The sequence below is a fragment of the Orcinus orca genome, chromosome 20, assembly GCF_937001465.1.
Source record: "Orcinus orca chromosome 20, mOrcOrc1.1, whole genome shotgun sequence".
NCBI classification, from domain to species: Eukaryota; Metazoa; Chordata; class Mammalia; order Artiodactyla; family Delphinidae; genus Orcinus; species Orcinus orca.
Window position 1 is genome coordinate 58,789,403 of NC_064578.1, and position 9,824 is coordinate 58,799,226.

General features: G+C 56.3%; 2 protein-coding genes across 2 annotated transcripts; both read left to right on the forward strand.

Annotated features, from left to right (window-relative positions):
* The first annotated feature begins 102 nt into the window (after positions 1-102).
* LOC125962642 (tigger transposable element-derived protein 1-like) lies at positions 103-2,970 on the forward strand. The gene is made up of 3 exons (XM_049702780.1): positions 103-123; positions 1,221-1,859; positions 1,906-2,970. Exons 1-3 carry the CDS (start codon positions 103-105, stop codon positions 2,968-2,970), a joined length of 1,725 nt encoding a protein of 574 aa, XP_049558737.1.
* Positions 2,971-3,248: 278 nt separating this feature from the next.
* On the forward strand, positions 3,249-7,290 carry LOC125962643 (uncharacterized). The gene is made up of 3 exons (XM_049702781.1): positions 3,249-3,287; positions 4,313-4,962; positions 7,016-7,290. Exons 1-3 carry the CDS (start codon positions 3,249-3,251, stop codon positions 7,038-7,040), a joined length of 714 nt encoding a protein of 237 aa, XP_049558738.1. The 3' UTR covers positions 7,041-7,290.
* The last annotated feature ends 2,534 nt before the right edge of the window (positions 7,291-9,824 follow it).

The following is a 9,824-nucleotide window of genomic DNA, read 5'->3' on the forward strand; positions in this document are numbered from 1 at the left end:
TGCCTGCATGTCTTTGATCCTGGTGGGTAACCCAGGGGGCTTCCCCAGGAGGACAGAGGGACTTGCTCACACGTGGGAAGGAGGGCAGACCAGCCAAGGAGCATGGCTGGGGTCTCCTGCCAGGTGAGGGGGGAGAGTGGACCACACCCTGGCCTTTCCCACCCTTGACTGCCATTCCTGGTCTTCCTGAGACACTGCGAGGCCTGGGAACGCCTGCGGTGGCCCTGCCTAGATCTGCCCAAGTCCGGCTCAGCCGGTGTCCTGCCGGCAACTCTCAGAGAACACCCAGGGCTGCTTTACTGTCAAACTCCCATCACCAGTCGGGAGTGTAGAGCTGGGCTCTGAGAGATGCTGCTCCTGGAAGAAACAAGGTGCTTGGCCCACCCCCCTGTGGAAGGACACTGGGAAGTGGGTCTCCTTGGCCACCTCGGGGCCCCAGGGCTGGAGGCAGGCCTGCCCCTCGCCGGGTTCTCCAGGAGCCCGTCTGGGTAATTGAACCCTGCACAAGTATTTCCTTCATTAAAAAAACCAAAAACAGGGACTCCCCTGGTGGTCCAGTGGTTAGGACTCTGCTCTTCCACGGCAGGGGGCACGGGTCCGATCCCTGGCTGGAGAACTAAGATCCCCCATGCCGCGCGGCTTGGCCAGACCAACCAAAAAATCAAAACAACACACAAACAAAACAAAAACCTTGAGTCCTGACACCCTTAATTAATGACATTGCTCAAGGTCTTGCGAGCTCGGGGCCATGAAGCGTGTTGGCTCCATGGACAGCTCGTTCCTCTGCTTTCCCGGGTTGCCACCAAGCTCTGAGCTGAGGTTTATACACTGTGGCTGCCCGTCCCTGGGCCCGGCTATGACGTGCTGGTAATTTCTGGGTTCTGTATTTGGTCTGACATCAGTTTGTGGTGTATTACGCCACCCTGGATGCTTCAGGAGGCCGGCGAGTAGGTGACCGGGGATGGTGGTGTCAGCGGGGAAAAGTGGTAGAGGGTTTTCAGAAAAAAGTGGAAGAGTGGAAGGAAAGTGGCAGAGGGTTTTCAGAGGCTTGCTGCAATCCTGGGGGTGGAGTTTATTTAGTCCACGGGGCCAGACTCATCGAGTGGCCGGATGTGGCCCCGAATCTCCCACCTAAAGAGAGACTAGTCAGGGACCTCTAAGGGTTTTACCCAGGCCCGTCAGCACTTCCCACCGGTAAACGTTGTCTCCCCATTTTACAGCGGGTCAGGGCTGGGGCGGCAGCGGCCCTGAAATCAGCGGGCTCAGGGCGGGAACATAAATATTCTGTTGTGGTGTCCGGAGAGAGTGATGCGGGCCCGAAGCCCCCCCTGAAGAGGCCGCCGAGGGCGGGCCAGCGCCCAAGTGCCAAGCGGGACCGAAAGGCCATCAACCTGCAGGTGAAGCTGGAGGTCCTGCGGCGCTTCGAAGCCGGAGAGAAGCTCAGCCGAATCGGGAGGGCACTGGGTCTCTCCACCTCCACTGTGGCCACCATTCGTGACAACAAGGACAAGATCCGAGCGAGTTCCCAGGCGGCCACCCCGCACGCGGCCTGTAAGCTGACGCGCAGCCGCAGCCTGGTGATGGAGAACATGGAGCGGCTGCTGAGCGTGTGGATCGAGGACCAGAACCGGCGTGACGTGCCGGTCAGCGTGGTGCTCGTCCAGGAGAAGGCCCGCAGCCTGTTTGAGGAGCTCAAGCGGGCGCAGGGTGAGGGCTCCGAGGCGGAGACTTTCGGCGCCAGCCGCGGCTGGTTCGCGCGCTTCAAGGCGCGGCACGGGCTGCGCATCCTCGGGGCTGGAGGCGAGGCGGCGCGCGCAGACGCAGAGGCTGCGCGCAGGTATCCGGCGCTGCTGCGGAGGGTGATCCAGGAGGGCGATCCAGGAGGGCGGCTACACGGCCCGGCAGGTGTTCAACGTGGACGAGACCCGGCTCTTCTGGAGGCGGCTGCCGGGCAGGACGGGCCCTTCCATGGCGGAGAAGCCAGGCCCCGGGTTCACAGCCGCCCAAGATCTCCTGACCCTGCTGCTCGGCAGCAACGCCGCCGGCGACTTCAAGCTGAAGCCGCTGCTGGTGTACCCCTCAGAGAACCCGCGCGCCCTCCGGGGCTTCTCCAAGCCCAACCTGCCCGTGCTGTGGCGCTCGCACAGGAAGGCCTGGGTCACTGTGAGCCTCTTCCAGGAGTGGTTCGTGCACTTCTTCTGCCCCGCTGTGGAGAGGTACTGCGCCCGGCACGGGCTCCCGTATAAAGCTCTGCTCGTCCTGGACAGCACTCCCGGCCGCCCAGGGAACCTGGACGACCTCTCCGACCACGTGCGCGTGGAGTACCTGCCCAAGGACACCACGGCCCTCATCCAGCCCATGACCCAGGACGTGGTCGCCACGTTCAAGGCCTGCTACCTGCAGAGGGTCTTCCGCCTCTTGGCGGCGAGGGCGGGAGGCGCTGGCGAGCGGTCAGCGGCCTCGGACTTCTGGCGGGACTATAGCATCCTGGACGCTGTGCACAACATCTTCGAGTCCTGGGAGGAGGTTCCGCCCGCGACGTTGAACCAGGGTTGGAGGAAGCTGTGGCCCGAGTGCCTCCAGCACGACGCCAGCCCCCGACCCGGGGAGGCCCTCCCGCAGATCAGGCGGGACGTCGTGGCGCTGGCGCACGGCTTGGGTTTCGGGGAGGTGGCAGAGGCGGATGTGGCTGAGCTGCTGCCGAGCCAGGGCGCAGACCTGTCCAATGAGGAGCTGGTGGGGCTGGAGCAGGAGCTGGCAGCCGGGGAGGAGGGTGAGGACAGCTCGACGGCTTCCCGCCAGCTCACGGCCAGGTACCTGGCCAAGGCCCTAGCACATTTCGATGCTGGCCTGCAGATCGTCAGGGACAACGATCCCAACCTGGAGCGCAGCCTCCGCGTCTGCCGGGGCGTGAACAACGTGATCAGCTACTATCGGGAGCTCTTCAAGGAGAAGAGAGGCCCCAAATAGTGTGTGTTGAGGGGGAGGGGGTGTTGGGAGTTCTGAGGCCTCCAGACTTTGTTGGGGAGAGGGGGTCCTCCCTCCCCATCTTTCACATGGAAGTGACACTGGTCTGCATGTTTCCATTTCATTAATCCCTCAAATGTTTTTCTGTCAGCAAATAATTTAGTGTCTCAAGTGAACTTCTCAAATATATGGTTTTAGAAGCCTTGGTGAATTCTCAAGTGACTTTATTGCATCCTGGGCCCTTTCGGAGCAGTGCATCCTCGGTTTCCTAGTGGAAGCCCATGAGGAAGCCGGAATCACCGGGTAGCACCCCTGGCACGGTATTCCTGCCACCTTGCTCACTGCGCTGAGCTCTTCCTGTATTCAGAGCTGGGGCTCACGGAGCTGAGAGGGGTTCAGAGAGGGGTTCTGCTTGTTTTATGGCCCGCTCACCCTTCAGCTGAGCTTCAGGACCTGCAGGCGGCAAAGGCTGACCCCGGATGAGCACCCAAAGAGACTCAGGGATCCAGAGAGTGGGCCTGGGTGGGAGGAGTGTCCGGCCACACACCTCCCATCTCTGTTCTCCCGGGACACTGGATGCGTCTTGTCATCTTGTTCTGTCCTCTGAAATGATGCTGTGCCCCTGCTGACTGGCCGGGGGGGAGGGGGGCCGGGAGGAGAGACTACATCCCGTTGTGGGTGAGCTGGTGAGGCAGCACATTCGCCAGGCTCCCCGGCCCCGGCGCGGGCGTCCTCACGGCTGCAGGCCCGGCTGCAGGCCTGCTGCTAACTCTCCCTCTCTTCTTGTCTCTCTCCTCTGCTGCTCCCTCTCTCCACCAGTTTCCGTTTGACTCCTGCCATGCCCCTTTGACTCTTCTTCCCGTGGACACGGGCTCATTCCAGGCAGTGGTGGCATTTGGAGACAAGGCCCCGGATGCCATGTGGGAAGACTGGGAGGCACACGATGCCCCACAGAAGGAGGGGTAAGGATGTGGGGTTTGGGGTAGGGTTGGCCTTACTTCAGGACGCACGGGTCCTCAGGTGAGTGGTCCCTGTCTCCAGCCAAGGGGCCCTGTTAGAGGAAGCCTTCCCTGAGCCTGCCTTCCTTCTGCAGGAGGTGGGGGGCAGGGGGTGGGCGGGCTAGCCCGGGAGATTGGTTGGGGGCTAAATTTGGCCTGAAGGTTTTGCTGGGGAGCCCAGGTGCCCTCACATCTCCCATCTGCTGTCCATACACCCCGGTGTACACCTGACTGAGGTATGCCCAGAGCCGACCTCTGAACCCATGCACAAAGCAAGCACTCCCTGCTGGCTGGACCTCTTGCATCCGCCCCAACTCTTGGGCCATCGTGGGTACCCGTAGCTCTAGGCTGTCCTGGGGGTGGCCACTGTGGGTGTACCTGACCAGGGATGCTGGTCTGCTCCTGCTTGGCTATCTGCACCGTTCAGTGTAGAATTAGAGCCAGAGGAGAGACTGACTTTAAAGGACACTTCTGGGCATATTAATCACGTTAAGGCTGTACACGGGTCTTCTCTTCCTGGCTGGGGTCTGGCTGGACACGGGGTGTTTTCCAGGGGTGCTGGGCGCGGAACCGGGCCCCGGGAGCTGGGGCCGGAGCGGGACCCAGTCCCCGGGCGCTGGGGGCGGAGCCGGGCCCCGGGCGCTGGGGGCGGAGCCGGGCCCCGGGCGCTGGGGGCGGAGCCGGGCCCCGGGCGCTGGGGGCGGAGCCGGGCTCCGGGCCGCTGGGGGCCCTTCGGGTTCGGGCCAACAAAGAGCAGCCCGGATACCCACGCCCACGGCTGGGCCTGCTGGTCTCTCCGTCCTTCTGTCGGGCACAGTGTTCACCTCCCCCTGCTGCCCCGGCTGGCCTATCTCCTGTCGGGTGGTAAGCTCTTCGTCCCAGCCGCCATCTCCCGCAGCAACCACCCCTTCTCCAGCCTCGGGGATGACCCAGGACCCTCCCTGGGCTCCCCGCCTGCCCCCCTTGGTCGGTGTCCTCAGTCCCCCTGTGCTGACAGGTGAGTGTTCCCTCCAGACGCTCCCAAACGCTTCACCCCAACATCCTCCCCGGGGTCGGCCCCATGTCCTGTCGGGATGTCCCCTGTCACCAAGCCCCAACTACATGGCGAGGGCAGGCATCGGGCTTGCAGCAGGTACCGCTGTGTATCCTGCTGTATACACAGGCATGACCCTGCCCCAGGGTGCAGGAAAGGCAGCCCTATCTCAGGATATGGGGAGACGACTGACTGACTACAGGGCGGACGTCAGCTCTCGGCGCACTAGGCAAGAGCAGCCGGGTTCTCGCTCCCTGGACCCTTTCTCACCTGACTGTGACCCGGCTTTGTTCCCACCCCCGTTGTCCCTCCATTGGCCTCGCTCTTGTGAGCAGAGCAGGACAGTGTGGTCAGCGGTCACAGGCTGAGGCACAGGGACACTGGCTGACCCCACGGAACGGGCATTGCACCAGGGCCTGTGTGGTGCTGGTTCACCTGCCCACAGAGAGGCCGGGCCTCTGTCCTGGCTCCAGAGGTCACCTTGAGTCTGACGGGAGTGTCCGTGCTCCATGGGCCTCGCTCCAGGCTGGTCTGTGCTGACGGCATGATACACAGTGGGGCTTCCTTCCCCGGGGGCTGGAGGCCGAGGTCGGGCACATGGTGGTCCTCATGTCGACATGACCGACCCCAAAAAACCCTGCACCTCAGGATTCAGGAGGGCTTCCCTGGGTGGCCACACCCAAGGGGCCCCCGATGCTGCTCCTGACCTCTGCCCTCGGCTGATATTAATCTACACCCTAAGCAACTCTGTGCCAGCTGCAGAGAGAGGGGGCTTGTTCATACCCCCCTCCCTGTGCACGGGGCTCTCGTGGACAGGCCCCTCCCAGGATATGGAGCTCACCTGGGCATGTACCCAGCAGCCCACGGGGCTCTCGTGGACAGCCCCCTCCCAGGATATGAGCTCACCTGAGCAGGTACCCAGCAGCCCACGGGGCTCTCGTGGACAGCCCTCTCCCAGGATATGGAGCTCACCTGAGCAGGTACCCAGAAGCCCACGGGGCTCTCGTGGACAGCCCCCTCCCAAGATATGGAGCTCACCTGAGCAGGTACCCAGCAGCCCATGGGGCTCTCATGGTCAGGCCCCGCCCAGGATACAGAGCTCGCCTGGGCAGGCACCTGGCAGGGCTGGGCACACAGGAACCGTGCACATAGCCCTCATTGCAGAGCACCCCCAACTCACCTGTTGGTCAGAGCTGACCCTGAGCACCTCAGAGCAGGACCTGAACTAACAAACAGCAGCTCCTGGACAGGTCTGTGACCCTGGGCTTCACTCTGTGTGGCCTCCCTCCACCGCGTCTTCCAGAGGCTTCCAGTGCCGCCGGGGCACCAGGCCTCTGTCTCCACCCACCACCCCTCCTCTCCCTGACTCCTGGGTTCCTCTCATTACGAGAGGGTCTTCTTAAAGTTGTCTCCCACTCATGGACCAGATAAAATGATTAGAAAACAGGACTTCCCTGGTGGCGCAGTGGTTGAGAATCCGCCTGCCGATGCAGGGTACATGGGTTCATGCCCCGGTCCGGGAGGATCCCACATGCCGCGGAGCGGCTGGGCCCGTGAGCCATGGCCGCTGAGCATGCACGTCCGGAGCCTGTGCTCCGCAATGGGAGAGGCCACAGCAGTGAGAGGCCCACGTACCACAAAAAAAAAAAAAAAAAAAAAAAAAAAAGATTAGAAAACAAGCCAGAGCTGCAGCCCCCTGTCTATCCTGACTCAGGAGCCCACACCTGTTCCTTGGACCTGGCCGGTGCAGCAAGGCCCATTTTCTGCAGCTATGAGCCCGTGATGGGTGAGGATTGGCTGACCTGGGCAGCATGACCCGGCCGGGCAGCCCTCCCCAGGTGTGCCTGGTTTGAGTTCAATATAAACCGCTCCAGGCAGCAAGAGCCCCTGCAGCTGTGCCTGACGCCATATTCTCTGCCCCGTCAGCAGTCTCGGGGCTGGGCTGCTGGGAGGGAGTGAGGGGCCACGGATTTGTGGGTGGCCCGGTGTGAGTGGGGCTCTGCTGGACTTTCTGCAGGAGTTGCCGGGCTGCCACCTGCTAAAGAAGAGGATGTGTCACCCATACCTGCCGCTGGAATTTCTCCCCGGGCAGAGGTGAGGAAAGAAAAAAGCAGTGGGGGCCGGGACAGGAGGGTTACCTCAGGCAGGGAAATGGAAAGCTTCCAGAAGAGCGCCCGCGGCCAGGACCATCCCGGCTGGCTTGGAGGCACCAACTCGGCCTGTGTGCTGTGGCTGGTGTGACTCCAAGCCCTTTCCTCTAGGCTTTCAAGTCCTTGCACACATTCAGGTGTTTTACCTGGGAAGGGTGGGAACAGTTCAGCAGCAGGTGGCCTGGGGCTCAGCTCACGTTTACTCACAGACGCCTCGGCACGGTCCCCCAGCTTTACAATGAGGACGCTCCTTGCGGGGTGGGGGGCTGCTGGCTGCATGCGAGACGATTCCCCACCTCTGACCAACTTCAGAATTGTTTACTGCTGGAGCAAGTGCCCTGATAGGGTTTTCATCTGTATAACTGGTGGGTTCTGTTTTTTTTTTTTCTTTTTTGGTTCAAGGTAGGTTTTATTGCTCTTTTTTGTATTTATAGATATAAGCATGGAAATAATTCATTCATATAAATACATCTATGGGAAGGGAAGAAATTTATTTTCTGTTTTATTTTTAAAATTTTATATATTTTTAAAAATTTTTAAATTTTATTTTTTTTATACAGCAGGTTCTTATTTGTTATCTATTTTATACATATAAGTGTATACATGTCAATCCCAGTCTCCCAATTTATCCCCCCCACCCCCTGCCACGGCGTTACCCCCTTGGTGTCCATACGTTTGTTCTCTACATCTGTGTCTCTATTTCTGCTCTGCAAACCGGTTCATCTGTACCATTTTTCTAGGTTCCACATATATGCATTAATATACAATATTTGTTTTCCTCTTTCTGACTTACTTCACTCTGTATGACAGTCTCTAGATCCATCGATGTCTCTACAAATGACCCAATTTCATTCCTTCTTATGGCTAATAGTCCGTTGTATATATGTACCACATCTTTATCCATTCGTCTGTCTGTGGGCATTTAGGTTGCTTCCATTACCTGGCTATTGTAAATAGTGCTGCAATGAACATTGTGGTGAATGTGTCTTTTTGATTTATGGTTTTCTCTGGGTATCTGCCCAGTAGTGAGATTGCTGGATCATATGGTAATTCTATTTTTAGTTTTTTAAGGAACCTCCATACTGTTCTCCATAGTGACTGTATCAATTTACATTCCCACCAATAGTGGAAGAGGGTTCCTTTTCTCCACACCCTCTCCAGCATTTGTTGTTTGTAGATTTTCTGATGATGCCAATTCTAACAGGTGTGAGATGATACCTCATTGTAGTTTTGATTTGCATTTCTCTAATAATTAGTGATATAGAGCAGCTTTTCATGTGCTTTTTGGCCATCTCTATGTCTTCTTGGAAGAAATGTCTATTTAGATCTGCCCATTTTTGTATTGGGTTGTTTGTTTTTTTAATATTGAGCTGCATGAGCTGTTTATATATATTGGAGAGTAATCCTTTGTCCATTGATTCGTTTGCAAATATTTTCTCCCATTATGAGGGTTGTCTTTTCGTCTTGTTTGTAGTTTGCTTTGCAAAAGCTTTTATGTTTCATTAGGTCCCATTTGTTTAGTTTTCTTTTTTATTGCCTTACTCTAGGAGGTGGATCAAAAATGATCTTGCTGTGATTTATGTCAGAGTATTCTTCCTATGTTTTCCTCTAAGAGTTTTATACTGTCCGGTCTTACATTAAGGTCTCTAATCCATTTTGAATTTATTTTTGTGTATGGTGTTAGGGGGTGTTCTAATTTCATTCTTTTACATGTAGCTGTCCATTTTTCCCAGCACTACTGATTGAAGACACTGTCTTTTCTCCTTTGTATAGTCTTGCCTACTTTGTCATAGATTAGTTGACCATAGGTGTATAGGTTTATCTCTGGGCTTTCTTTCTTTTTTTTCCTTTTACACCTTCATTGGAGTATAATTGCTTTACAATGGTGTGTTAGTTTCTGCTGTATAACAAAATGAATCAGCTATACCTATACATATATCACCATATCCCCTCTCTCTTGCATCTCCCTCCCACCCTCCGTATCCCACCCCTTTAGGTGGTCACAAAGCACCGAGCTGATCTCCCTGTGCTATGTGGCTGTTCCCAGTAGCTATCGATGTTACATTAGGTAATGTATATATGTCCATGCCACTCTCTCACTTTGTCCAGCTTACCCTTCCTCCTCCCTGTGTCCTCAAGTCCTTTCTCTACGTCTGTGTCCTTAATCCTGTCCTGCCCCTAGGTTCTTCATAAACTTTTTTTTCTTTAGATTCCATATATCTCTGTTAGCATACGGTATCTATTTTTCTCTTTCTGACTTACTTCACTGTGTAGGACAGACTCTAAGTCCATCCACCTCACTACAAATAACTCAGTTTCATTTCTTTTTCTGGCTGAGTAATATTCCATTGTATATATGTGCCAGATCTTCTTTATCCATTCATCTGTCAATGGACACTTAGGTTGCTTCCATGTCCTGGCTATTGTAAATAGAGCTGCAATGAACATTGTTGTTCATGACTCTTTTTGAATTATGGTTTTCTCAGGGTAAATGCCCAGTAGTTGGATTGCTGAGTCGTATGGTACTTCTATTTTTAGTTTTTTAAGGAACCTCCATACTGTTCTCCAAAGTGGCTATAACAATTTACGTTCCCACCAACAGTGCAAGAGGGTTCCCTTTTCTGCAGTAAATGCCTCTCCAGCATTTATTGTTTGTAGATTTTTGGATGATTGCCA

What these genes read in the sequence shown, in the direction of transcription:
- LOC125962642 (XM_049702780.1), top strand. Translation starts at nt 103, where the DNA reads ATGGCTGGGGTCTCCTGCCAG. An exon ending in TGGCTGGGGTCTCCTGCCAG is followed by an intron (nt 124 to 1,220) that starts GTGAGGGGGGAG and finishes CCCATTTTACAG; the next exon opens with CGGGTCAGGGCTGGGGCGGC. An exon ending in ATCCGGCGCTGCTGCGGAGG is followed by an intron (nt 1,860 to 1,905) that starts GTGATCCAGGAG and finishes ACGGCCCGGCAG; the next exon opens with GTGTTCAACGTGGACGAGAC.
- LOC125962643 (XM_049702781.1), top strand. Translation starts at nt 3,249, where the DNA reads ATGAGGAAGCCGGAATCACCGGGTAGCACCCCTGGCACG. An exon ending in CGGGTAGCACCCCTGGCACG is followed by an intron (nt 3,288 to 4,312) that starts GTATTCCTGCCA and finishes CCGTAGCTCTAG; the next exon opens with GCTGTCCTGGGGGTGGCCAC. An exon ending in CAGTCCCCCTGTGCTGACAG is followed by an intron (nt 4,963 to 7,015) that starts GTGAGTGTTCCC and finishes GACTTTCTGCAG; the next exon opens with GAGTTGCCGGGCTGCCACCT.